Genomic DNA, 27,463 nt, shown 5'->3' on the forward strand with positions numbered 1-27,463 from the left:
CACAAGGGGAGGGGGTAGGCTTCACGGAGAGTTAGTTTTAAGCACTTATAAGGGACGGTGTTCGGTTTAGGCAGTGGGGTATGTAGGTATTCTTAGCGGGAAGGGTTGGGCAACAGAGCGTGGGGGTGTTAGTGTTGGGCTGGGGAAAATTCGGTACTGTTTACCTAGCACGGCGCCCATCGCGTTGATCGCATGTACATCGCATGCCATTATAGTGCCATTATAGGCATCGCACCCATCGTATCGCAGGCATCGCATGCCACTATAATGGCATGCGATGCCTGCGATGCGATGGGTGCGATTGTAGCAATTTTACATAGGGAACAATGTTAAATTCCCTTCCAATCAACCAGATCAACCCAATGGCCCCGATTTTACATAGGGAATAATGTTAAATTCCCTTCCAATCAACCAGATCAACCCAATGGCCCCGATTTTACATAGGGAATAATGTTAAATTCCCTTCCAATCAACCAGATCAACCCAATGGACACGATTTTACATAGGGAACAATGTTAAATAGCCCCCAGACCACAAATTGAATAGAATAAGCGAGCCCGAAGCGTGGCGCGCGCAGCGAGCCCCGCGAGGGGACGCGGATACCTTCACAGGTATCCGCGTCCCCTCGTGGGCTTCACAGTTATCCACGTCCCCTCGCGGGGCTCGCCACGCTTCGGGCTCGGTGACTCGCTGCGCTCGCCACACTTTCTATTCTCAACTCCACGCCGACGTGGATAGTGGGGGTATGAAAAGGTCGGAGGACGCGTACCGCTGCCCCTCGCGGGCTCGCTCCGCTCGCCGCGCTTCGGGATGACGTTGACCGCGGGGTGACGTTAACAATGGGGGGGGGGGGCATTTCACACTTCAGGGTGGTTATTGAATTAAATTTGGGGTCTGGGGGCTATTTAACATTGTTCCCTATGTAAAATCGTGTCCATTGGGTTGATCTGCTTGATTGGAAGGGAATTTAACATTGTTCCCTATGTAAAATCGGGTCCATTGAGTTGATCTGGTTGATTGGAAGGGAATTTAACATTGTTCCCTACGTAAAATCGGGTCCATTGGGTTGATCTGGTTGATTGGAAGGTAATTTAACATTACAAACACATAAGATGCATGCGATGCCTGCGATTTGCGGCAAGATACCCGCGATATAGATCGTGGGCGCCGTACTAAACAGTACCGAAAATTCAATATTCTTACCGGTGTTAGTATTCTGAACATCAGCATCCAAACCGCCGGTCATCTGTATGTATTTCTCCAAAACAGCAAGAGGAGGAATTAGTGGCTAGTTACTTTTCTATTTCTTTTTCTTTAGAAGTTTTTCTGCTGTTTTCTCTTTGCTTTCCTTGTTGTATTTAATGTATAAACATAGAAAAAGGATCTGATATGTTTTTAAATGAAAATATTTAATAAAAAAAAGAGAAATAAAGCATTGAAATCTGCATGCAGTGATTTATATCAACCCTGTTCTCAAGTATATTTGAACAAAAAAACACTTGTATTTTTAGATACTTGTTTCTCTTGTATATTTCTTCTTGTTTTTTAATTCTTATGCCCCATTCGTTGTCATCTAAAATGGAAATCGAATGCATTTAGTTTTGATTGAATCCCGAATCGAATAGAAAAATAGACTGTGCAGGCAAGATCTGTACTTTACAGGGGTTAAAGTGAGGGGGAACGGGGTGGAACTGAGTTCCACCACCTCTAATGGTGAGTTGGAACATTTTAACCTCCACATTGACCATGCACGATAATTCTCACAGAAAAGCATTCTAGTTTGCAGGGGGATTCCAAAAACCCTACCACTGGCCCTGTCTCTGCCTAATGGGGGTAGGGGAGGGGTGGGGTGGTAATTAGGTGGCATAGAGAAATGAGTTCTCCCACCTCTGCATGACCACTTTAAGCCCTGGTACTATATAGTTCAAATCAAATGCCTTGCCTTGCAATTTGATCCAGATTCGATCCCGATCTAATCGGAAACAAATAGCAAGGCAATCGCACAGTGTGTACAGCCCTTTACTCTGTTTATTCACGCTTTTATTTTGAGTCAACAGCAAATATTAATTAAGAGTAATATTAATACAGAAAAATATGTTTCATACAGATGTATTCCAAGGAAACAAGTATGCCTCACCAGCTTTGAGAAATTTGAGTGTTTACAGTATGAATGCATCCCAAGACAAGGGAAGTGTGAGCATCTAAGAGAGCAAAGAGAGCCAGTGTGTGATAGTGACAATATGGAGCACCCCAGCATATGCACCTTATATCAAAGGGGAAAACAGCTATCATATAAAGGGACATGTCAGGTAAGATAATTTATATAATATATACCTAATAATATAATTAGTATCTTTACTTATCTTTACAAAACATTGTATTTTTTTGATTCTGACTACATATTGCTTTTTCTCTCCCAAGACTGCAATGGATATCACTGAAAGAGACACTGGTACGAATGCTTAAGTTCTTAAGTAAGGAACTTTTGTTACTGTAAAATAATTCCCATCGTGTCTCCATCCAATTGTATGTTTGTATTGTCTCATAGTTTCATTCTTTACGTATGCAAATTTACATATCATATGCTTATTATATTAATAGGTAAAGATCCTAGCTTCATGTGTCAATCTAAAGTCACCCCACACTTTTACTAATTACTGTCCTGATTGTATTATATTATTATATTTGTAATCCTTTTTTAAATTGTATAAAAAAATCGTTATTTTACAGCAATAGCCGAAGTGTGCTGCTTACATAAAAAAAAAAAGAAAACAATATTTAATAATTCAGTTCTCTGTACATTTAATCATAACTTTTTTCAAGAATTAAGACCAATGGCTCACATAAATATATATCAAAGGCTGTGTAGCACTGGACTGAAGAAATTACCCCAAAAAATATTCTGTCTTCCTATCTAAATGTATCCATCAAATTCTCTTTTACCCATCTGTATCAAGTTGCCAGTAAAGGTTCCCATACACGCACCGATTTTCCTGGTGCGATCATATGTGATGAGATGCACGCTCCTGCGGCATCTCATCTTACAGTACAAAAAGCATGTGCTGCACATACTTCTTTTGATCGCATCGCATGCACAACTCATGCAATGCGATGCGATTTAGCACAAAAAGTACCAGGTAATCGGTACGTGTATGGGCACCTTTAGGAGGGAGATGGTTCTGTGGCTGTGTCATATAGCAACAAGTAAGGCCAACAGGTTACTTGCCTGCATACTTGCCTACTTTTGAAAATTAGTCTCAGGGAGATTATAGTTGGTAGTCGAAGTTTGCACAGTGCCCCATGGAGAGGGCTTGTCATGCTCCACCCAAAAGGTGTGTCTAGTTCCATATATTTATTTATTTACAGTTTCTAATATAGTGCAGCAAAATCCATTGCGCTTTACAATTGTATATATATGGAGAGATTGTGATGTGGCACCTAGAAGCGTGGGTGTGATTTCTGAGAGGAATCTTTTTTTAAAATTACTTACTGTATATACAAATGTAGATGAGCCGCAAAGCAGTGTTAAGAGATACTATACTTGCTAAAGTAAAGTCACTGATATGTGTCAGGTATTGTTCATCTATTGTGTTTTACACATGGTCCCATATTAATGGCCACAAGAAATGCATCTAGCCATAGGGATCTGTGGGCCAGGTGTATCAAGCTTCAAAAAGGGATAAAGTGGAGAGTGATAAACAATCAGCCAAGCAGCTCCTTCCTGTCATTTTTCAAACCCAGCCTGTAACATGACAGGTAGGAGCTGATTGGCTGGCTGTTTATCACTCTCCATTTTATCACATTTTGAAGCTTGATACATCTGGCCCATTGTGTTTTATCACCAGTGCTGATGGTTTAATGTAAATGTATCTATCTCTCATTCCTTTTTTCCTGAAAATTTAACTGCTACATAATGTGGGCTAGGTGAAATGAGGGAGATTGCTAAACTAATCAGGGAGAGAGGGAGATTGCTGGTGCTTATAGTGCTGACAAATGTAATTCACATGCATAGAATATACTGTAAAGGGTTCATAGTGTGCTTGGAGTGACCTTATGGACGGTTCTGCCTATAAATGTTGGGTACCCAAAATCCTATCAACCTTTCTCAGTAAAAAGAGCTACAGTAATTAGCTCCCAGCTTGATGAGGATGGTATTTACTGCTGTTCTTAAAGGGAGATTTGGTACTTGTGTATTATCACGGCAATTGCGTAGTGGGCTATTCAGGGTAGTGAAATCGCTTTGCATGCCATTATTGTATGGCATGCGATGCTATGTGATTTTTGTATGTGTTGCATTGATTTCTCTGTATTAGTGGAACCATTAAAAAGATAGGGTGCCATAAAAAATTGCATCCCATCGCATCGCATGCCATTATTGTATGGCATGCGATGGGATGCGATTTTTTATCGCACCCTATATTTTTTATGTTGTGATTGTCCATACAATAATGGGATTGCATGTGCTATACCATTACATGCCATATAATGTCATTTATTTTCGGCACCACCCCCCAACCCACTATCCATGTCATCCCGAAGCGTGGCGAGCGGTTGCGGTATGCGTCCGGCCGACCTTTTCATACCCCCACTATCCACGTCAGCGTGGAGTTGATTTTATATAGTGTGGCGAGCACAGCGAGGGGACGCAGAATACATGTAACATAATACGCGTCCCCTCACAGGGCTCGCTGCGCTTGCCACGCTTCGGGCTCGCTGTGCTCGCCACACTATATATAGTTACATAGTAGGTAAGGCTGAAAAAAGACTTGCGTCCATCTAGTTCAACCTGGTATAGATATCCATTGCTGATCTGGTAGGTTCTGGTATTTTACAGACAAATTATATTTCTTATTTGTACCCATGGATGTTTTTCTCCAGTAAATGTTTGTCCAACTTTGCCTTGAACGCATTTAATGAGCAATCCGTTACCACCTCTCTGGGAAGAGAGTTCCAGAGTTTGACTGTTCTGACCGTAAAGAAATTCTTTCTACTAGCTGAATGAAATCTTTTTTCTTCTAATCTATACTCATGCCCTCGCGTCCTAGATTCCTTTCTAGTAGAAAAGAGGGTGTGTGACAGTTCCTTATATTGGCCCTTGATATACTTGTACATGTTGAGCATGTCCCCCCTAAAAACGTCTCTTTTCTAATGTAAATAGTCCCAAATTGCTTAATCTCTCCCCGTAGCTTAAATTCTCCATTCCCCTAATAAGCTTTGTTGCTCGCCTTTGGACTTTTTCTAATTCTATGATGTCCTTTTTATAGTGTGGGGCCCAGAACTGTACTCCGTACTCTAGGTGAGGTCTCACCAATGCTTTATATAGTGGCATAATTACCCTTGAGTCCCTAGTTTCCATTCCCCTCTTAATACATGCCAGAATTTTGTTGGCCTTTTTTGTAGCTACATTACAATGGGCACTACATCCTAGTTTGCTGTCTATTTGGACTCCTAGATCCTTTTCAAGTATGGAATTACCCAGTTCCTCTCCGCTAAGGTTGTAACTTGCACACTGGTTGTGTCTCCCAAGGTGCATAACCTTACATTTATCTACATTGAACCTCATCTTCCATTTTTTTGCCCACTCATCTAGAATTGCAAGATCATTTTGAAGCATGGTGACATCTTCTGATGATTTGATGACTTTGCTAAGTTTTGTATCGTCCACAAAGATGGATACATTGCTGAGTAACCCTATCCCAATATCGTTAATAAAAATGGTAAACAAAATGGGCCCCAAAACCGAACCCTGGGGCACTCCACTTAGTACCGGTATCATATCTGATACGGCACCATTCACAACTACTCTTTGTTCTCTATTACATAGCCAATTCCCTACCCATCTGCAGATATTTTCACCCAATCCTAGGTTCTCCATTTTATTTATCAATCTCTTGTGTGGGACAGTATCAAATGCTTTAGCGAAATCTAGGAAAATCACATCTACAGCATTTCCATTATCAAGGTTTTTGCTAACCTCTTCATAGAACCCTAGTAGATTAGTTTGGCATGAACGATTTTTCACGAACCCATGTTGGTTAGTACTGAGTAGACGGTGATGATCTAAATATTCCTGGATACCATCCCTTAAAAATCCTTCAATTGATGTTAAACTAACGGGTCTGTAATTAGCGGGATCTTCCTTTTTTCCTTTTTTGAATATTGGCACTACCTCTGCTATTCTCCAATCTTTTGGTACTATACCTGACGATAGTGACTTGCTAAAGATATAATGTAGGGGGGTAGCTAGTTCATCCCTTAATTCCATTAATACCCTCGGATGAATCCCATCTGGCCCTGGTGATTTATTTATTTTGAGTTTGCTTAGCCTCAGTATTATTTCCTTCGGCGTGAAATCCACAATGAGATCTGGCTTATTTGTCCGGTTTGTGGTAAATGTTCGTTCCACAGTCTGCTCTCCCTTAGTAAATACTGATGAGAAGAACTCATTTAACAGTTTTGCTTTTCCCTTGTCCTCAGTAACACTTTTTCCACTAGTATCAGTTAGTGGGCCTATGTTTTCCTTAATTAAACGTTTACTATTTATGTATTTAAAAAACTTCTTTGGGTTGGTTTTGCTTTCAGTGGCTATGCACTCTTCATATAATATTTTAGCTGCTTTGATTACCCCTTTACAAGTTTTGTTTGATTTTTTTGTATTTTGCGAACGCCTCCTCATTCAAGTTATTTTTATAGAATTTAAAGGCTCTGGTTTTATGGTTGATAGCTGACCTTACTTCTTTGTCCAACCATGGTGGCTTTTTTTTGTTGAATTTACCTTTAGTTACTTTAGGAATGTATTCAATAGTTAGTGAATCAAGCATCTTTTTTAGAGTATCCCACATTTCCTCTGCATTTTTTCCCTCCATAACCGTTTCCCACCAAATTCCTGTTAAGGCTTCCCTGAATAATTCAAAGTCGCTTTTCTGAAGTTTAGTATTTTTGCAGATCCTTTTTGATGTAATTTACTGAAGTTGATTTCCAGTGAAACCATATTGTGATCACTGTTCCCTAATTGTTCAATTACTTTTGTGTTTGAAACTAAGTCTGTGTTATTTGTTAATACTAAGTCCAAGAGTGCCTCATCATGAGTTGGAGTTTCTACCATTTGTGTGATAAACTGGTCTTTAAGTAAGCTTAAGAACCCATTGCTTCTTGCTGATTTACCTGTTACGTTTCCCAATCAATATAGAATCAACTCCACGCCGACGTGGATAGTGGGGGTATGAAAAGGTCGGCTGGATGCATACCGCCGCCGCTCGCCACGCTTCTGGATGACGTAGATACTGGGGGGGGGGGGGCATAAATAAAGGACATTATATGTGATTTAATGGTATAGTACATTAAATGCCATTATAACGTGTCAAATCGCATCGCATGCCATACAATAATGGCATGCGATGCGATTTCGCAACGTTTGCGTACGTAGTGAAATCAGGTGCTGTGCTAATACACAAGTACCGGAGATTCAATTGTTTTTCAGTACTTTTTCTTGGGTCCGCCAAGTTATAGGTGTCTGACATCTGATCGCGTTCGGGTCCCCATTATTGATCGTACCCAAAATTTACATAAGTCCATCAGAAATAATGGTTAATGCTCCCAAACTGCCATGATATATGTTGGTTTGTTTTTTATAAAACATTTTCCCATTGTTTTTTATTAGTTGAAACCATATCAAAAGTTATAAAATAGAAATATCACCTCATACAGGACTGAAACTAGGATTTCTGGCGCCCGGTTCCAGGCAGTAATTTGGTCATCGTCCCCCCTGCGCAAACACACACACACCAAAAAACAAAAAAACACAAGGGAACAGCAGGATGGTGGGCTCCCAGCAGTGCAGAGAACAGCAGTCTGGTCACACAGGAGTGGCATCTCCTGTGAGCTGCATGTATGCATACAGATTGCATTCAATGCATGCAGCTCAATCACCAAATAGGTGTTGTAAGTGATATAGCTGTAATACCCAACATAATAATACTTACTGTAGATGCCACTCCAGTCTGGACAGGCTGCCGTCCTCTGTGTCGGCTGCTCCCCCTCCCCACCAATGCCTCCTGCACTTCAGGGAGCCCACGCCATCCCCTCACTGCCTCAGCGGTTACAGCCACCTGAGAGCCCACACTGCTGATGTTTTATTGACATATATGGCAAGAAAGAAAAACATAGAGCTTTTTGGGTGCACACTGGGGATTGTTGTGCGGTCCATTCAACTAATTTGAGAAACAATAGTTCTATTAAAATTGAACCTTTATTTGTACTTCATAAAAGAGAGGGGAGATATATAATTTCTCCTCTCCACAAAAAAAGATAAAGAAGTGCATTAAAGATAAGAAATGGTGATTAAAAAAAACGTGATAGTGGTGTTCTGATTTTCTTAGTGCTGTATGCATTGCTGCCATAACATGGCCGTATCTAGGGGGGGGGGGCTGGGGGGTCACGCAGCGCTTCAAACTGCCAGGCAAATAGCATAGCTTGCTACAAGTGAAAGCCGCCGCGGCACTGCCCGTCCCCGGACCATACTGCCCATCCCCACGCTGCCCAGACCGGAAACCCCGCTGCCTGTCCCCGGACCAACAGAGGTATGTGGGCGCAGGGTTTGCTCAGCCGCCGGCGCCAGGGGCAAGTCAGTAGGGATGGCCATCGACCATCGATGATTTGAAATCATTGATGGTTTATGGCCGATGTCGAATACTTTTTCAATCGATTGGGGAGAACCAAATGGTTTCCCTCCATCGATGGCACAGCAAAACCGATGATTTGCGTTCTTATTTTTTTCATAGCTCCGCCCCCTGGCACCCGTGAAGCCCCGCCCCACAGGCCAGTCAGTCAACCAAAATGGATGACCATCGATAGGCAAAAATATCGATGGTCATCCATAGCATATTTTAACACCATCGATGGCCTGTTGCATTATTGCCATCGATGACAACCATCGATGGCAATAGCAACGATGGCCATCCCTACAAGGCAGTCATTTGGTCCCCCCCCAGTCAGGGGGGAGGGGGGAAGGGGAGGGGGGGGGACCAAATTACTGCCTTGCCCCGGGCGCCGGAAACCCTAGTTTCAGCCCTGGCCATAATAAAATCTGCATTGGTGTCCAGTGGCAGCGATAATGTATACATTGCTGGCAATGTATACGTTACCGACAAAACAATACATTGGTGGCCAGTGGCGGCTGTAACGTATACATTGCTGGCCTGCGCCAGCAATGTATACTGTACGTTGCCACCATAAAAATTATACATTGGTGGCCAGTGGTGCCAGTAATATATACATTGCTGGCATGTGCCATGCAATGTATATATTATCGGCTTATAAATTTACATTGGTGCCAGTGGTACCAGTATTATATAGATTCCTGGCATGTGCCAGGAATCTATATATTACTGCCTTATAAATATGCATTGGTGCCCAGTGGCACCAGTAATATATAGATTGCTGGCATGTGCCATCAATCTATATATTACTGGCTTAAAAATCACATTGGTGGCCAGTGTGGCATGTACAGTATATGCTCCGTGGAGCATTGCAGTTAGCCGGGGATGTGTGGGGGCGGGGCTATGTGTCAGGGGCAGGGCATTTTGCCGGGCTGTGTGGAGACAGACACACACAGCCCGTGCAGGCAGAGAGTCAGGCGCAGCGGAGCGTGGCGGAGTGGGAAAGGCGGCAGGTGAGTATGCACGGCCGGAGGGGAAAGGGGGAGCAGGGGGAAGGAGCGGGCTGTCAGCTGGGCTGAAAGTGTCTCATCTTTCAGCCTGGCAGCCGTACACACACAGCGATGATGGATGATAAATCATCCATCATTGCTGGCATGCTGGTAAAAATCTACAGATGGGAGACTTTGCTAGCGATGATGTGGGAGCGCGCATCATCGCTAGTCTCCCATCGATGGCCCATACACACTAGGCGATTTTCAGCTGAAAATCGCTAAGTGTGTATGGGCCTTTACAGTTTTGAAGATCTGATTAAAGACTTTGAAATTAGAAAAAGTAGGACAAAACTTAAAAGTTAAATTTAAAAAAAAGTATACAAAAATAAACTACACTTGCTTGTGGTGGGTGAGGGAGTACATCCAAGCTTTTCCTGCCCAGTCTGTCATCTTGAAAAGAGTCTCAGATGATGCCCAGCTTCTCTCATCCCCAGCTGTGCAGCTCTGTGAAGTGTGACTTTGCTCAGCTCCCAGCTGCACTGCCCGACTCTTGGTGGCTCCTGGCCGCCCCCGCACATATAAGAAAGATGTGGGGAGGCCGGGCATTTTTTATTTATTAAGGAAGCAAATCCTGGCATTGAGCATCTTTCAATCCCGAATACCAGGATGGAAAAAATGCCCTGGGATTAGCTTCCCTAATTGCTACTGTTGAAGTTGCTACCCAGTGTTCTCCCTCATATTGATATACTTTCAGACTGTTACAGTTTTTTTCAATATTACGATTAGCCTTAACCTGCCCTGGTGTTCTGTCCAGGTACCCTTCAGGCTCTCAGTACATTCTGGCAATTTGGCACCTCATTTCAGTACTAGTTTAGCTCTATCAGTATTCCTCATAAGTCTAGTTTCAGCTACATTTCGCACCAGTCCAGCTCCAGAAGCATCCCTCTCCATTCTGTCTTCAGCAGTATAAAAATCCAGTCAGACTCCAGAAGTATTTGTAAGTAGTGCTGTTCCAGCTGCATTCCACATCATTCTGGCTCCAGCAGCATTTTCCACTTCAGCCTGACTGTTCTTTGCTCCAGTTCAGCTCCTTGTTGTATTCTGCAAATACAACTTGGAGGCGAACTGAAGCATACCTCCCAACTGTCCCGCTTACCGCGGGAACGTCCCGATATTCGGGGACGTTCCCGCGTCCCGCCCGGGGCCACCATTGTCCCGCGGTAGGGGGGGGGGGCAGTTGGGTGCCCCCCAGGCTGCCATGAAAAGACGCTGTGCGCATGCGCACAGCGTCTTATTCAGTGCCGACGAGCGGCGAAAACGGGGCGTGGCCGAAGGGCGCGTCATCCCACGAGGTCACGCCCCCTTTTCTCGGGAGCGTGCCCCCTTTTCGGGAGCGCGCCCGGCGAAGCCGTGCGAAGTCCCGACCTCCCAACTACAGAAGTTGGGAGGTATGCTGAAGCAAAGTACAGCTTGAATCAGAATGGTCTAGTTCAAGCTGTTCTTTTGCTACAGTTTGCCTCTAAGTTGTATTTCGGATCCAGTCCAGTTCAAGCTGTACTTTTGTGAAGTCCAGCTCCAAGTTGTACCAGGTCCAGGTCTAAATTGTATTCTGGGTCCAGTTCGGTTCAAGCTGTACTTTGCTCCAGTCCACTCCCCCATTTCAGTCGAAAAATAAAGAGATCCCCATCATTATCAAGACTTAACCCCTACTGCTAAAAGACCGGGGCTCAGGATGCGCCAATCATCATCCCACTGTCAGATGTCAGACTATATAAATCCCACGCTGTCACCAACATCTTCACTCTGGCATCGGAGAGGGTAGTGGGTGGACGTGCTCTGGTACTGGTACTACTGTAGTATAACTGTAATAGTGCACACTGCTCAAGTGCAGCAGCAAAAGAAAAACAGACACTGGCATGTATTAAAAGGGGAATGGATTCAAGGGATGCCTATGTCATAGTGCCTCTTTACAAGGCATTGGTGAGACCATACTTGGAATACTGTGTTCAGTTCTGGGCGCCTCACCTTAAAAAGGACATAAATTAATTGGAACAGGTACAGAGAAGGGGGACTAAGCTAGTAAAAGGTCTTGAATCACTAGAATACAAATATAGGTTAACCAGGCTGAATATGTTTTCACTGGAGAAACGGAGGTTGAGAGGTGGTAGGATTAGTATGTTCAAATACAGGATTAGAAATCATATGGAACTGGGAGATGATTTGTTCACTAGCAGGCCTATACTTAAGAAAAAAGTACTGTGCAGTGGCGTAGCTAGAAATTATGCTCCCCCCTGCCAAAAAAGTTTCTGGCGCCCCCTCCCAAAAAAAAGGTAAGAAATAAAATAAATTGCGCAGACCTATGGAGTGTCTATTCCAAAAAGGGTGTGTGGCCTCACACACTGTAATGCTCATTAGACAATAGGCCACACACCGTAATAATGGTCATTACACATTGGGCCTTATTAAGATCTGATCGCAGTACAAATTTGTTCTCAAAATGGGCAAAACCATGTGTACTGCAGGTGGGGCAGATGTAACATGTGCAAAGAGAGTTAAATTTGGGTGTGGTGTGTTGAAACTGAAATCTAAATTGCAGTGTAAAAATAATGCAGCCAGTATTTACCCTGCACAGAAACAAAATAACTCACACAAATCTAACTCTCTCTATACATGTTACATCTGCCCCACCTGCAGTGCACATGGTTTTGCCCATTTTGAGAGCAAATTTGTACTGCGTTCAAATCTGAATAAGGGCCATAAATAACACACCTTAATGCCAATTACACATTATGCTGCACACAGTAATGCCCATAACAGAATTAATGCAAACTATATAAAATACCATGTGGTATTAGGCAGGTATACAAATATAGTACTATAAAAAAAAAAGGGGTGGGAGGAGGGCTTGGTTAAGTTTAAAAAGTTGAATATGAAATGAATATGATTATAAGCAGTGGCAGTTTTTACATTGTAAAAATCTGCCACCTTCAATAAGCTGAGTGATTGCAGATACTTCCTATTGGAAGCACTATCTGCTATTACAATGTGGGCTGTGATCGGCAGATGGGTTTCATTTCTGCCAGCTCAGCGCTGCTTCATCGACTGCAGACAACACAGTCCATAGAAGCCACAGGGAAAAGATATTGGCCCTATTGCGCATTCTCCCACCATTCAGCTGTTAGGGTCTTCTATGGGCTGCACAAGAAGCAGCCTATAGAAGTCAGTGCGCATGCGCATCGCGGCAGATTTTTTTCCTTTTTCACCAACACTGAAACTAGCGTGGCATGTGCATGCGCACTATTTGTGACCATGCGCCACGGGCAGAATGGACGGAGGGAGCTTTGGTGCCAGGTAGTGCAGCCCCCCTAAGTAAAAAGGTAGGAGCTGCCACTGAATAATATAAGTATAAAAATAAATAATAAATAAAATTAATAGAAAAAATAAATATATATGAAACACTGAGTTGTCACCTGTAGGAAAAATTATTGGTTATGCTTATGTTTAAGCACCTTATGAAAAGAGTAAAGAGGGTCCGTGGTGGTGTGGAAGCAGGCTTATCCTATCTTATCCTGTTGTTGTGTTCTTCATGCCTGCGCCCCCCTTCCCCCCACACACTCAAAATGGAAACAGTGCCAAATACGGGATACAGTGTGTGTGTGTGTGTGTGTGTGTGATTAGAGTTATAGGCTGCGGGGTGTGTGTATGGTTAGTGTTATAGGCTGCGGGGTGTGTGTGTATGGTTAGGGTTATAGGCTGTGGGGTGTGTGTATGGTTAGGGTTATAGGCTGCGGGGTGTGTGTGCGTGGTTAGGGTTATAGGCTGTGGGGTGTATGTGTGTATGGTTAGGGTTATAGGCAGCGGGGTGGTGTGTGTGTATGATTTGGTTATAGGCTGTTGGGTGTGTGTGTGTAATGTTAGGGATATAGGCTGCGGGGAGTGTGTGTATGGTAAGGGTTATAGGCTGTGGGGTGTGTGTGTGTGTATGGTTAGGGTTATAGGCTGCGGGGTGTGTGTGTATGATTAGGGTTATAGGCTGCGGGGTGCGTGTATATGGTTAGGGTTATAGGCTGTGGGATGTGTGGTTAAAACTGTTTAAAATGTTTAAAAAAAGGGGCAGACTAGATGGGCCAAGTGGTTCTTATCTGCCGTCAAATTCTGTGTTTCTATGTTAGGGTTATAGACTGCGGGGTGTGTGTGTGGTTAGGGTTATAGCATGTGAGGTGTGTGTATGGTTAGGGATATAGGCTGCAGGGTGTGTATAGTTAGGCTGCAGATGAGAGTGTAGGATTAGGCTGTGGGGAGGGTTATGAGTGGGGTTAAGCTGCAGGTGGGTGGTGAATGGTTGGACTGTGGGGGGTGGGGTGTATAGTTAGGGTTAGTCTATGGGGGGAAGCATGGTTAGGGCTAGGCTACTGGGGGGGGTTTCTATTGGTTGATAGGCTACAGGGCCGGGGGATGTATAGTTAGAGCTGTGCTGCAGGGAGGGAGGTGTATGGTTAGAGTTATATTTCTAGTTTATGTCTGCAAACTGCCTCCCCCCCCCCCTCCCACATTTTAAAATGTAACTGTGCCTCCTGAAGGTAGCTTACCCCCGGCAGCAGCTGCCTCCTCTGCTCCTCAGTCATCCTTGAGACTTGCGATTGGCTGCCTGTTGCTATGGCTACCCAAGGAGACAAGTCACCAGACGGAATGGATGCAGAACGCTGCTGCCGTTTCATCCATGTGTTTGACAAGCACTTGCTGCCCTGCCCACCCATCTCCCCCACACTCTCGCACGGTGCGCCCGCGGCCCATTCAAAAGAAATAAGAAAGAAACTTAATTTGTCATGCCGTGCGGACGGCTTGGGAGCCTTGGTAGTTCCGCCCCTGCTGTGGTGAACTCAGGAGGGAGGGAAGAAGGGGCGCACGGCTACAGGGACCGTTCTGTGAAGCAGGCAGGTGGTAGCTCCAGCTCCTGCCACTTGCCGCAGCATCATCCTGACCCGGCGCCTCCCCGCAGACCCCCTCGGCACTGGCTCCCCCAAGCCGCCGCGGGGGCTGCCTCAACATTGCTACGCCACTGGTACTGTGGCTCGAGGAAAAGAAACTCCCTACTGAAGTAAGAATAGGATTCTTCACCATTAGAGAAGTAAAATTCTGGAACTCATTGCCGGAGGGGGTGTATACAGCAACTACTTTTCATTTAAATGAATTTAAATCAAAACTGGATACATTTTTGGCCACTAAGGGAATCCTATAGATATGATTTACTCAAGTCAGTAGTTACAAGTCAAATACAGTAGTAATTAAGACTGAAAAAAGACGTTAGTTCATCAAGTGATAAACTAACGTATTTTTTCAGTCTTAATTACTATATTACTATGTTACTATGGGCCTTATTCTAGTTTATTCTTTCTGACAAAATCCTTCTAAGATGGACAAAACCATGTGCACTGCAGGGGGGCAGATGTAAAATGTGCAGAGAGAATTAGATTTGGGTGAGTTGGGTATTTTGTTTCTGTGCAGGGTACATACTGGCTGCTTTATTTTTACACTGCAATATAGATCTCACTTTGGGCCAGATTCTATAAGCTTCAAAAGTGATAAAATGGAGAGTGATAAACAGCCAGCCAATCAGCTCCTGCCTGACATTTTTCAAACACAGTCTGTGACATGGCAGGTAGGAGCTGATTGGCTGGCTGTTTATCACTGTCCATTTTATCACTTTTGAAGCTTATAGAATCTGGCCCTTTGACATAAAACCCCACCCAAATCTAATTCTCTCTGCACAAGTTACATCTGCCCCACCTGCAGTGCACATGGTTTTGTCCAGCTAAGAAGGATTTTGTCAGAAAGAGTGAACTAGAATAAGGCCCTATGATACAGCTACATAATTCCAGTCCAGTGATACTACTGGTGCATAATTCCAGTCTAGTAATTCAGATGTAATTCCAGTCCAGTGATACTGGTGCTTAATTCCAGTCCATAGATCTGGGGTAGCCAACCCTAGTCCTCGAGAGCTACCAACAGTGCATGTTTTGCAGGTCTCCTCACAGAATCACAAGTGAGCTAATTAGCTCCATCTGTGTATCTTTTAAAATGTGTCGGTGATTAATGAGTGCAGCTGTGCAGCAGCTAGGTTGTCTGGAAAATGTGAACTGTTGGTAGCTCTCGAGGGCTAGGGTTGGCTACCACTGCCATAGATACTGGTGCGCAATTCCAGTCCAGTTATACTTCCGGTTCATAATTCCAGTCCAGTGATACTACTGGTGCATAATTCCAGTCCAGTAATACAGCTGCAATTCCAGTCCAGTGATTCAGTTGTGTAATTCCAGTCCAGTGATACTGCTGGTGCATAATTTTCGTCCAGTAATACAGCTGTTATTCCATTCCAGTGATACAGCTGCGTAAATTCCACTCCAAAAAGATCCTGGTGCGTAATTCCAGTTCAGTGATACTTCTGGTGCATAATTCCAGTCCAGTGATACTACTGGTGCATAATTCCAGTACAGTAATACAGCTGTAATTCCAGTCCAATGATACAGCTGCATACAGTAATTCCAGTCCAGTAATACTAGTGCGTAATTCCAGTATAGTGATACTGGTGCATAATTCCAGTCCAATAATACAGCTGTAATTCCAGTCCAGTGATACAGCTGCGTAATTCCAGTCCAGTTATACTACTGGTGCATAATTCAAGTCCAGTGATACAGCTGCGTAATTCCAGTCCAGTGATATACTGGTGCATAATTCCAGTCCAGTAATACAGCTGTAATTCCAGTCCAGTGATACAATTTTGAGATTGAAGTTGTCAATGTTTAATTACACCAGGAGGAGGACATTGATGTAGCTGGTGCTGAGGTGAAAGTTGATGAGGAGGATGCTGATGTGGTTCACTTAAATAAGGCACCAGGCGAGACAGTTGTAGTCCGTGGGATGTAAAAGGCCAGACAGAAGCCCAAAAAATCCACCTCTTGGGTCTGGAATTATGCCTATCTACATCTGGGCAACAATTGTCTTGCCATATGTAGCTTATGTAAAGCTGGGGTAAGGACATTGGCTACCTGGGGACATCCTCCCTTATGTGCCACCTGAAGCTCGTTCATAAGTCACTGTTTAGTTCAGGAACTGTGCAAATGACCATAAGCAGTCCAGGGACATGTATATTCCTTAGTCCCGTTGTATCCAAGCACCTGAAAAACCATACCAACAAGTCACTCCTCGTCAATTTCCTCCTAGATCCGGATTGGAGGTAGTCCTGCAGTCCATGTCACTGGCATGACTGGCTTCTCTTCTATTCGGGATTCTTCTGGAGGATCATACAGTGCTACGCCTACTGCTGCTGTTAGGAGTTGCTCATCATCCCAGAGAGGAAGTTGGAAAAAACACTACTTTTTTCTCTGAACAATTGAACTTACAACAGTTGTTTGCAATGAGGATGAAGTACGACAGCAGTCATCCTATGGCAAAGCGGATAACTCAAGCCTTGACAGCTATGTTGGTGTTAGACATGCATCTGGTGTCAACCATTGGTGGAATGGGATTTAGACAACTGATGGAGGTATTGTGTCCCCGGTACCAAGTAATAGATTCCACTTCACTAGGCAGGCAATACCCAGGATGTACAGAGACTTCCGAAAAATTGTCCTGAAAAATGCAGTTGTACCCACTGTCCGCTTAGCCATGGACATGTGGATAAGTGGTACAAAGCAAACTTTGACTGTAACAGCCCACTGAGTAGATGCATCCCCTTCCACAGCAGCAGCATCTCCGAAATGCCAGCTCCTTCCAAGACAGGCTACGCTGTGTAGATGCTTGCAGGAGGATGCAGTTGAAATTCCGGCGGTCTAAATCCCGACGCCAGAATCCCGGCACTTTGTCCCTCTGTGGGTGGAGGGTGAAGTTCCAGTGCATCACAACCTCTTGTTTGAGGTGATGGCAGGGCAGGTTCAGGAGGGTTTGATGGCGCTCCAGTCTTTTGCAGCCAGTGGCAGAATGGCGAAAGTGTCCTGCAAGGGGATTGGTTTGAAATCCCGGCGGTCGGAATGCCAACGGTCAAAATCCAGATGCCGGAATCCCAACCGCCGATATCCCAACAAGGGGGGAAATGGATCACACCCCCCCCCCCTCCCTTGCGGGCTCGCTGTGCTTGCCAAGTGCAGCCAGGGCCCGCTGCTTGGTGAGCGTAGTGAGCCCACAAGGAGGTGGGGCAATCCATGTCCCCCTCTTGTCCAGATTTCGGCGGTCGGGATTCCGGTGTTGGGATTTCAAACCAATCCCCTTGCAGGACACTTTCGCCATTCTGCCGCTGCCTGCCAAAGACTGGAGTACCATCAAACCCTCCTGAACCTGCCCTGCCATCACCTCAAACAAGAGGTTGTGATGCACTGGAACTCCACCCTCTATATGCTGCAGAAGATGGAGGAGCAGCAAAAGGCTATTGAATTGTACACAGCCACCTACGACATAGGCAAAGGAGCAGAGATGCACCTGACCCAAGTGCAGTGGAGACTGAGTTCCATGTTTTGCAAAGTTCTCCAGCCGTTTGAACTTGCCACACATGAAGTCAGTTCCAACACTGCCAGCTTGAGTAAGATCATTCCCCTGATCAGATTGTTGCAGAAGCAGCTGGAGAAAGTGAAGGAGGAGCTAGAGCGGGGCAATTCCACAAAGCATGTAAGCTAGGCGAGTCGGGGTGGGGGTCCCCGGTGCCGGGGGAGGGAGGGGGGGTGGTACCTGTGTAAAAAAATTGCTGCCCCGGCGTCCCTGCAGTGCTGGGGCGGTCAGGGGTGTCCGTGCCGTAGGGGTACCTGCGGCGCCATCATGTGTATAAAGCTGGCTGCGGCCGGCGGGGTCCCTGTAGTGAATAGCAAATAACTAGCGCTTCCCGCGCCGCCACGCGCATAGCGCTAGTTATTTGCTATTCACTACAGGGACCCCGCTGGCCGCAGCCAGCTTTATACACATGACGGCGCTGCAGGTACCCCTACGGCACGGACACCCCTGACCGCCCCAGCACTGCAGGGATGCCGGGGCAGCAACTTTTTTACACAGTTCGCTGGGGGTGAGGGGCGAACTGCCACCCTCCAGGTGCTGGCGCCCTAGGCAAATGCCTAGAGCTGCCTAGTGGTGGCGCCGGCCCTGCATGTAAGTCTCGTGGATGAAGCCCTTCATACGCTTTGCCAGTATACGAAGGTGGTCAGTCTATTAAAGTCAGAGGAATACATTTTGGCCACAGTGCTCGATCCTCAGTTTAAAGCATAAGTTGTGTCTTTGTTTCTGGTGGACACAAGTCCACAGTGGTGCAAAGACCTTCTGCTCGGGAGATTGTCATCTTAAGCGGACTGTGGCAACAGCTCCTTCATTCCTCCCACACCTGTGGCTGTGAGGAAACAACTTAGATTTCCTACCCAACCCACTGGTGGCGATGCAGGGCAGGCAGGAGCGATCTTGGACATCTGTCATTGAATACGATGCTGTCACCATTGAAAAAATGGTGGATGATTACTTTGGTGACTGCATACAAGTAGGCATGTACTGGCAGGAAAAAGAGGCAATTTGAAATCCCCTGAACAAACTGGCTCTATTGTACCTGAGTTGTTTCCCCTCCAGTGTGTACTCCGAAAGAGTTTTTAGTGCCGCTGGGAATCTGGTCAGCAAGCGGCGTAGGAGGTTGTTTCCACAAAATGTGGAAAAGATGACTCCAGAGACTACAGATGGTCCTGTGATTGTGGAGTCCAGCGGGGACAAATTGATAATCTGTGAGGATGTACACACTGAAGGGGGTAAGGAATCGGACTATGAGGACATCTTGCCTCTGTAGAGCCGCTTTGTACAGGAAGAGAGATGAATTGCTACTTTTTTTGTGGGGGCCCAAACAAACCAATCATTTCAGCCACAGTCATGTGGCAGACCCTGTCGCTGAAATGATTGGTTTGTTAAAGACAGTTTGCATGTCATATTTATGCAACATAAGGATGGGTGGGTGGACCCATGGAGAATTCCATCTTTCACCTCTGTTTTTGGCATTATGTGCTCTTTGGAGCCTAGTTTTTCAAACTACAATCCTGTCTGACGGTGCAGTGCCACTCCTAGATGGGCCACATTTTTGTGCCACCCACTTGTGTTGCTTAGCATAGTCATCAAGCTACCACGGTGGAACCTTTTGGCATAAAAACAACATTGTGAGGTGTGAGGTCTTCAGGACCAACTGGAAATAAGTGGAAATGAATGTTATTGAGGTTAATAGCGTAAGAACGATTTCTGCGTTTCTTATGGTTTTAAAATAAAAGAAACGACAGATCCAAAATACAAAAAATTAAATACGGAAGGATGGTGTTTTGGAACAGATCCAGAAGCAAAACACGGTGGGAGATTCAGACCCAAAACACGAAACTCCCAGTGCACACCCCTAGTTGTAACCCATACATTTGTGCAAGGCAAGCACTAGTAAAGTAATGCCAATTACAAACTTCTAATTTTACTTGTATTATATGTTTATATATTATATGTTTATATTATATGCATGTTAAGTTATGATCATGATTTGGGGGCAGATCTTTTACAGATTTTCAGATTGCAACAATGTGATGATGACTTCAAAACACATTATTCAGATTGCAGATTTGCAATAAAAGTCCATTGCACCAATGTAGTAGTTCAAGATTACTTTAAAAATGTATTAATATTTTAGACCAACAAATAGATATAAGCAGATCTAAAGGTGCCCATACAATTATTGTATGCAATTTGGAACAGATCTCATCGCATCACATCGTATTGCATACGTTTTCTAATGCAATGAGATGCAATCTAGTACAAAAAGTATGTGCAGCACATGCTTATTGTGCTGTGGGATGTGATGTGCGTGGGAGTGCGCATCGCATTGCACCCATTAAATTGTACCATGTATGGGCACCTTTAGCACTTACAGTATATAACTTGTTTATCAACAAAAATAACAACCCAATAATGCAAAACAAATAAATCAGATTGAATTGGTAAACACTGCTTTTACTAGACCAGGGGTTCTCAAACTATTTTGCTCTAAAGACCCTTCAGACAGTAGCAAGTTACCACAGAATGGTTGCCACATGTGGTCAGCAGATAGCACATACTGTACATAGGAGCATTGCAGACACACAGAACAAGTGAAGTGACTGCTAATGCAACAGGGAGGCAGTGTTTAATGGGCAATGGAAGAGTGTGACATATGGATGGAAGAGGGAGGCAGTAAGTACAGTTAGTATCTATTTAATGAGTTTTCCCCTGTTCCCCCTCCACAGACACATACCAAAGGCTGTGCTTAGTGCTCCTTCATGATCCCCTCATGCTTTCTGGAACCATCCCTCCTAGTGCCCCCTCCTCCCATGCTGAACTTACTTACAAGACGTTAATCACAGATTTAGAGTCTTTCTTACTGAGAGGTAGCTCCTCTGAATCTGACTTCGGCCTGCCTGTTTTGTCTGCAAGTGTATACTGCAGCTCAGAAACCCCAGGAACAAGCGAGTTGTGGGCTGAGGTGCAAAAATATGGTTTGCCTCCCCCCCCCTCCAACACACACACAAAAAAAATGCATAGTGTCTTTTTGTTTTGTTCACTTCAAATGTAAAGCCCGTTACACATTCACACTGTAATGTTCATTGCACATTATGCCACACACCGTAATGCAAATTACACATTATACCCCACACGGAATTACATATTACATATTATTCCACACACAGCAATACCCATTATGCCACACACCAAAATATCCAGTACATGTTATACCACACACTGTGATGCCTATTAAATATTATACCACACACTGTATTGCTCATTACACATTATGTCACATACCATAATGCCTATTAGATATGCCTACATGCTTATATACATGCTCTTTGTCAGTAGTTACATGTTAAATGCCAGGGTTTACATGCTCCTTGCCAGGGGGTTACATACTCCTTGCCAGGGGGGTTGCATGCTCATTGCCAAAGGGACTACATGTTCATTGCCAGGGGTAGTTACAGGCTCATTGCCAGGGGGTATTACAAGCTCATTGCCCAGTGGATTCCATTCTTATTGCCCAGGGGGATTACATGCTTTTTGCCCAGGTGGGATAACATGATCGTTGCCCAGGTGGGATAACATACTCATTGCCCAAGTGGGATTGTATGCTAATTGCCTGGGGATGCAGGTGCACATTGCGTCAGCTCTTCCGGAATCTGCACTTGCGTGTAGCGTTAGGTGTCCTGACATATGCTATAGGTGCAAGAAAACCTCTAGCATCTGTCTCCTCTATAATGGCAGCCATTTTTAGAGGTGCGCAGGGTCTCTGTCTGTAAGTGTGCAGAGACTATGAGCCCCTGAGGTGCCACTCCTCGCCTGCCTGCATAGTGCCACATACATGCTGCCCACCATAGTGCCACATACATACTGCCCCCCATAGTGCCACTTACATACTGCCCCCATAGTGCCACATACATACTGCCCACCATAGTGCAACATACATACTGTCCCCATAGTGCTACAAACATAATAAGCCCATAGTGCCACACACATAATGCCCCCCATAGGAGGAGTGGGGACAAAGTTGCCACAGCCGGGAGCAGGGCAGGCGACAGGGGGGGTCAAGGGGACACTCGAACCGGGCCTCAACCTTGTGAGGGGCCCCATGGCTCTGAAGGGCTGTACAGTAAGTATGGCTGTGGCAGTGCAGCCCTTGGTGTGGTCACCTGTCCGGCTACCAGTACTAATGCATTAAGTGACATCATGCAACACAGTGAACCATACAATGCTGCGCCCTCCCATCTGCCCTGCACTATTATATTGCAATTCTAATGATAAAAACACATTCAATTAAAGTCAAGGTATGCGATCAGGGGCCCCCAGAGATTTCAGGGTACCGGGCCCCAAGATTTATGTTGCCAGCCCTTGCCGGGAGGAGGGGGGAAGGAAGTCTTGCTGCTGGAAGATGGTAGAGGCAGGAACAGATCTGCTGGCGGGTGGCAGTGGGCCCCATTAACACCCTTGGGCCCCGATGTACTGCACTGGCTGAACCAGCAGTAGTTCTGCCCCTGGTGTCCTTGTTGCCAGCCATGTGCCCCCTGAGGATATTTGTATGTAAATAAGGGATCCAGAAGTGCATCCTGCTTGTGATAGTGGTAACAGAAGCTGCTGCTGGGCAGGACAGAAGAGGCAGAGCACTGGAGTGGGGGTGTGTCCTCCGATATCTAAAGCCCAATACGCTCTAGACAACAAAGTAAAATATGTTGCTCAGAAAGGCTCTTTTACTATCTTGTGTAGTCTGTGCACTCGTTAGTTATGTGCACATCGTTACTGACCTCTTGTCTCTCCCCACCACCGTTCCCTCCCTACGGGCCGGCAGCCGACAATATCGCAGGGTACGCAGATCGTGTATTGTGTACCTGGCTTAAGAGTATTTTTTGTATAATATTGCACTGGAATTTGCCTATTGTGCCTATCGGAAGTATGGGAGAGTTCTAACCACTAGGCAGGTAAAAGACTCCAATTCCTATTTCAAGCAAGTTATGCTAATTACAAGGTTGTAGGTGCTCCCCCAAGTCAGAAACACAGTTTAATTATAAACAAAGAAAGAAGACTTTTGTTGGGGGCACTGAGAATGGTAGATCAAAAATGTGTCAGAAAAATGTCAAAAAAAGTGTATATTTAAATGATAGTATTAAAACTTAACTTTTAATTGTCAATTCTTACTATAAGGTCCTTATAGTATTATTCTTATTCTGTTTGAAATTATTAGGGTGTTCAAACAGACGGAGCACCATAGACAATTTTTGTGATAACTGACATTTCTACCTGCATATCATAGTAGATAACTGGTACCAGGGTACTGCAGTTTAAATAGTCCAATTTAAGTGTGTTGGGATCATAAATGTTTGTTTGTCTGTGAGTTTAATTTGTAAACTTGTAAACTTGTCCTGACCATAAATACCTCACTGGTCAACCTTAAAGGAACTAATATTAAGAATTGACAATTAAAAGTTAAGTTTTAATACTATCATTTAAATATACACTTTTTTTATATTTTTCTGACATATTTTTGATCTTAAGGTGCGTACACATGTACAGATTTTCTGTCTGATCTACCTGGTGGGAACAAAAACCTGGAAATGTATGGGAGCAACTGACAATCAAAAAATTGTTCCCAAACAATTGAAAACAGACAGTGATCAGTCAGACAAATTGTTTAATCGTTCTGATATAAAAAAAATTCATAGCATATATTTTTTTTCTGTTTTCCTGCATTTGGGTGGAAATTTTTGATTGTCATATGCTCCCATACATTTCCAGGTTTTTGTTCCCACCAGATAGATCAGACAGAAAATCTGTACGAGTGTACGCACCTTAATATTCTCAGTGCCCCCAACAAAAGTCTTCTTTTCTTTGTTTATTGTACAGGTTGAGTATCCCGTATCCGAATATCCGTTATCCGAATTATTCCGAAAACCATACATTCCAGAAAATGACAAAAAAAAAATTTCTTTGCTAAAACTCACTGTGCACATTTGTAACAGCACTACTGGGGACATGATATGTAACTGCCACTATATATGTACAAGACAATGATTGCTTGGCATTCAAATTCAATATCTGAGATAGTACACAAATTTTGTTTCATGTTTTGAAACCTTGTTTTTTGAACAAATAAAATATATTTGTGTGCATTTCATGTGTTTAATGTGTTTATACAGCATAAATGCAAGATACTTAAAAATACATCATTGAAATATTAAAATATTCCAAAATACGGAATAATCCGTTATCCAAAATTCTCCTGGTCCCGAGCATTTTGCATACGTCATACTCAACCTGTACCTGGCTTAACCAAGTGATCCAAGGAGACTGCAGTGGCATACAATTCAACTGATTATTCAGACTCCTTGGATCATTGGCTGAGAGACAGGGCCGGTGCAAGGGTGTTGGGCGCCCCCCTGCAAACTATTAATTTGTGCCCTCCCTTTAAAGGAGGCATGCATTATGCCCCTTGAGGTGCCACTTACACACATAATGCCCCTGAGGTGCTGCTTATTCTCAGAATGCTCCTTGAGGTGCCTCTAATTCACAGAATTAACTTTGAGGCTCTACTTACACACAGAATGCCCCCCTGAGGTGCGGCTCACACTCAGAATGCCCCCCTGAGGTGCCGCTAACACGCAGAATGCCTGCTGAGGTGCCGCTTACATGCGGAACACCCGCTGAGGTGCCGATTACACACAGAATGCCTGCTGAGATGCCGCTTACATGTGGAAGGCCCACTAAGGTGCCACTTACACCCAGAATGTCCCTGAGATGCCGCTTACACACAGAATGCCTGCTGAGGTGCCGCTTATATGCGTAATGCCCGCTGAGGTGCTGATTACATGCAGAATGTCCCCTGAGATGCCGCTTACACACAGAATGCCCGTTGAGGTGCTGCTTATATGCAGAATGTCCCCTGAGATGCTGCTTACACACAGAATGCCTGCTGAGGTGGCACTTACATGCGGAATGTCCACTAAGATGCCGCTTAAATGTGGAATGCCCCCTGATGTGCCACTTATATGCAGTATGCCCCCTGAGGTGCCACTTATATGCAGAATGCCTCCTGAGGTGATACTTATATATAGAATGCCCATTGAGGTGCAGCATACACACAAACTGTCCCCAGTAACACTCACCGCCCTGGGCCTCAGTCTCTGCTTCCTGCTCCACCACTGCTGTTATCACTGGCCATCACTGAGGGGAGCGTATTGTCATGGTACACGAGTTCTGATTGTCTCGCGGCCTCATTTGCAATGACAGTCAAAGGGATAGCAGTAGCATGCGCCTCTTACAGAAGCAGCCACCGCGCGGGCAGTACTAGTAGTAGTCAGCCGGGTGCTGGTGTTCTGAATGTGCAGTGCGGTGTTAGGTGACGGTGGGGGTGTGCGGGCATGGGTGCAACTCTTATTGGTGTCACCCCACTGTAGGCTGACACCTATTTGCGGGCCAAACCCCCCACACCACCCTAGTGATGCTGCTGCTCCTGGCAGCACAGACGCTGCTGCTCCTGGCAGTACAACTCCTTCTCCCGACTCCCACCCATGTGTCTGCAGTAGCAGCATCTTCAGCTCCTGTCTCCTGTAACAGCAGCTACGGCTCCTCCGAGCTGTTAGGGCACTCGGCTGTCACTAGACGGCCCTGCGCTGTGTTAATCCCGATGTCTGTAATTTTTTTTCGACAGGGGCAGGCTGCGGCAGCCAAAGCAGCGGTGTCGGGAAGGGTAGCACCTCTCAGGGCTGGTGCCTACCTGCTTTGCAGGCTGTGCTGAGCGGGTAGCGCCGGCCCTGCTGATTAGAGGAGTCAATAGCCTGAAGGTCAGCAACATGTAGTTACAACCAAATTCTAAGGTGATTGGAACCAACTTTAGGGTCGCGACCCACGGTTTGAGAACTACTGTACTAGACAATAAGTAAAAGCCCACCCATAGACTTTGTTAAACTGCTGAAAACACCCAATCTGCCCAAGGAGACCCCATACATAAAATCAATTACAATAAATGCAACAAATTGATAGCAGTAACATATTCTAATCGGTAAACGTGTATGAACATAACTATTATTTGGGGTAATTATGATCACCCCTGAGTAATTTGTCCTATTCTATGTAATCATTGTTTTGCATGGGTAGCAGTCAATTTACTGATGGATGTTTTTCATTATACTGACACCCATTGACCAACAGTCAAAATACAGACATAGTCAATATACAGACATTCATTATGCTGACATGTTAAATTAACCAACAAATTAACGACATTTAACATGCTGACATGTCAACATGAGTTTTCAAGCAATTTTTGCAAACTTGTTCATACTTTACCATTCCAGTGGACCTGGAGGGAGAATATATTAGTCTGCCGAGTGCAGCAAGGCGCCATACCCAAAGCATGGTGAGTGCAATGAGCCATACAAGTGGACGAGGTACACTTAGATGGTGTCCATGTCGACCTATGTTGACATAGACACAAAAAAAAACCACAGAAACACATGTTGGTCAATTGAACATGTCAGCATAATGAATGTCAGTATATTGACCGTGTCGGTCCTTTGAGAAATCATACTGAACCCCTTTGACAGACAGTTAAACATATCAGCATGAATGCACTAAATGAATAAAAAAGGTATATAATAAAAACTTCCCACTAATAGTATTAGCGGTAAAAGAATTTGAGAACACATAAACTGTTGTAACCCTTTAAGCTAATACTTCATTCTTATTGAAAAAATATAAGTGAGCTAGTTTAAACTCTTCCGAGATGGATTTTAGAAGAGAATAATGTAATTGAATAATAGAATAAAGCTGGGTACACACTATATGACAAATTAATGAATGATATTGTTAATGATATCACTGGAGCTACCGGGCAAACAATATAGTTCATACGAACAGAACAATATCATTCAATGACATCACCTGGTGCCCAGCAGAACCTACAGACATTGACGATATAGGCAATAATTGAAAGCATGTTCCGAAAACAGGGTGGGGCTTGTTAACGACCCAGGGGTGCGCGCATCGTTAAACATATAGCACAATAATAGGCACAATAATATGGTTAGAAATATAATTATTGCGTATATTGTTTAAAACAATCTCATAGTGTATATGCACCTTAAGAATATTTTAGGAATTTCTCTTGCCATTTCAGTTATATAGAGTATCCCTTATCCAAATATCCGTTATCCAAAATATTCAGAAAACCATAATATCCAAAATGTACTTTTTTTTTTTGCTTAAAACGTACTGGCATTACTGGGGAAATGATATGTGACTGCCACTAAATATGCT

The 27,463-nt window shown here is 44.4% G+C and overlaps 1 protein-coding gene across 2 annotated transcripts in view; it reads left to right on the forward strand.

Moving 5' to 3' along the window:
- RECK (reversion inducing cysteine rich protein with kazal motifs) overlaps positions 1–27,463 on the forward strand; it is a 531,495-nt gene that overhangs the window by 386,640 nt on the left and 117,392 nt on the right. Inside the window, exons 17-18 of one of the 2 annotated variants that reach the window (XM_083188355.1) lie at positions 2,108–2,309; positions 2,422–2,474. In XM_083188355.1, the coding sequence (XP_083044481.1) occupies positions 2,108–2,309; positions 2,422–2,466 (247 nt within the window). In that variant the 3' untranslated portion in view covers positions 2,467–2,474. The remainder of the gene's footprint in view (positions 1–2,107; positions 2,310–2,421; positions 2,475–27,463) is intronic. The other variant, XM_083188354.1, reaches the window with a different exon arrangement.

This window comes from Crinia signifera, chromosome 5 (genome assembly GCF_055691185.1).
Source record: "Crinia signifera chromosome 5, ASM5569118v1, whole genome shotgun sequence".
NCBI lineage: Eukaryota > Metazoa > Chordata > Amphibia > Anura > Myobatrachidae > Crinia > Crinia signifera.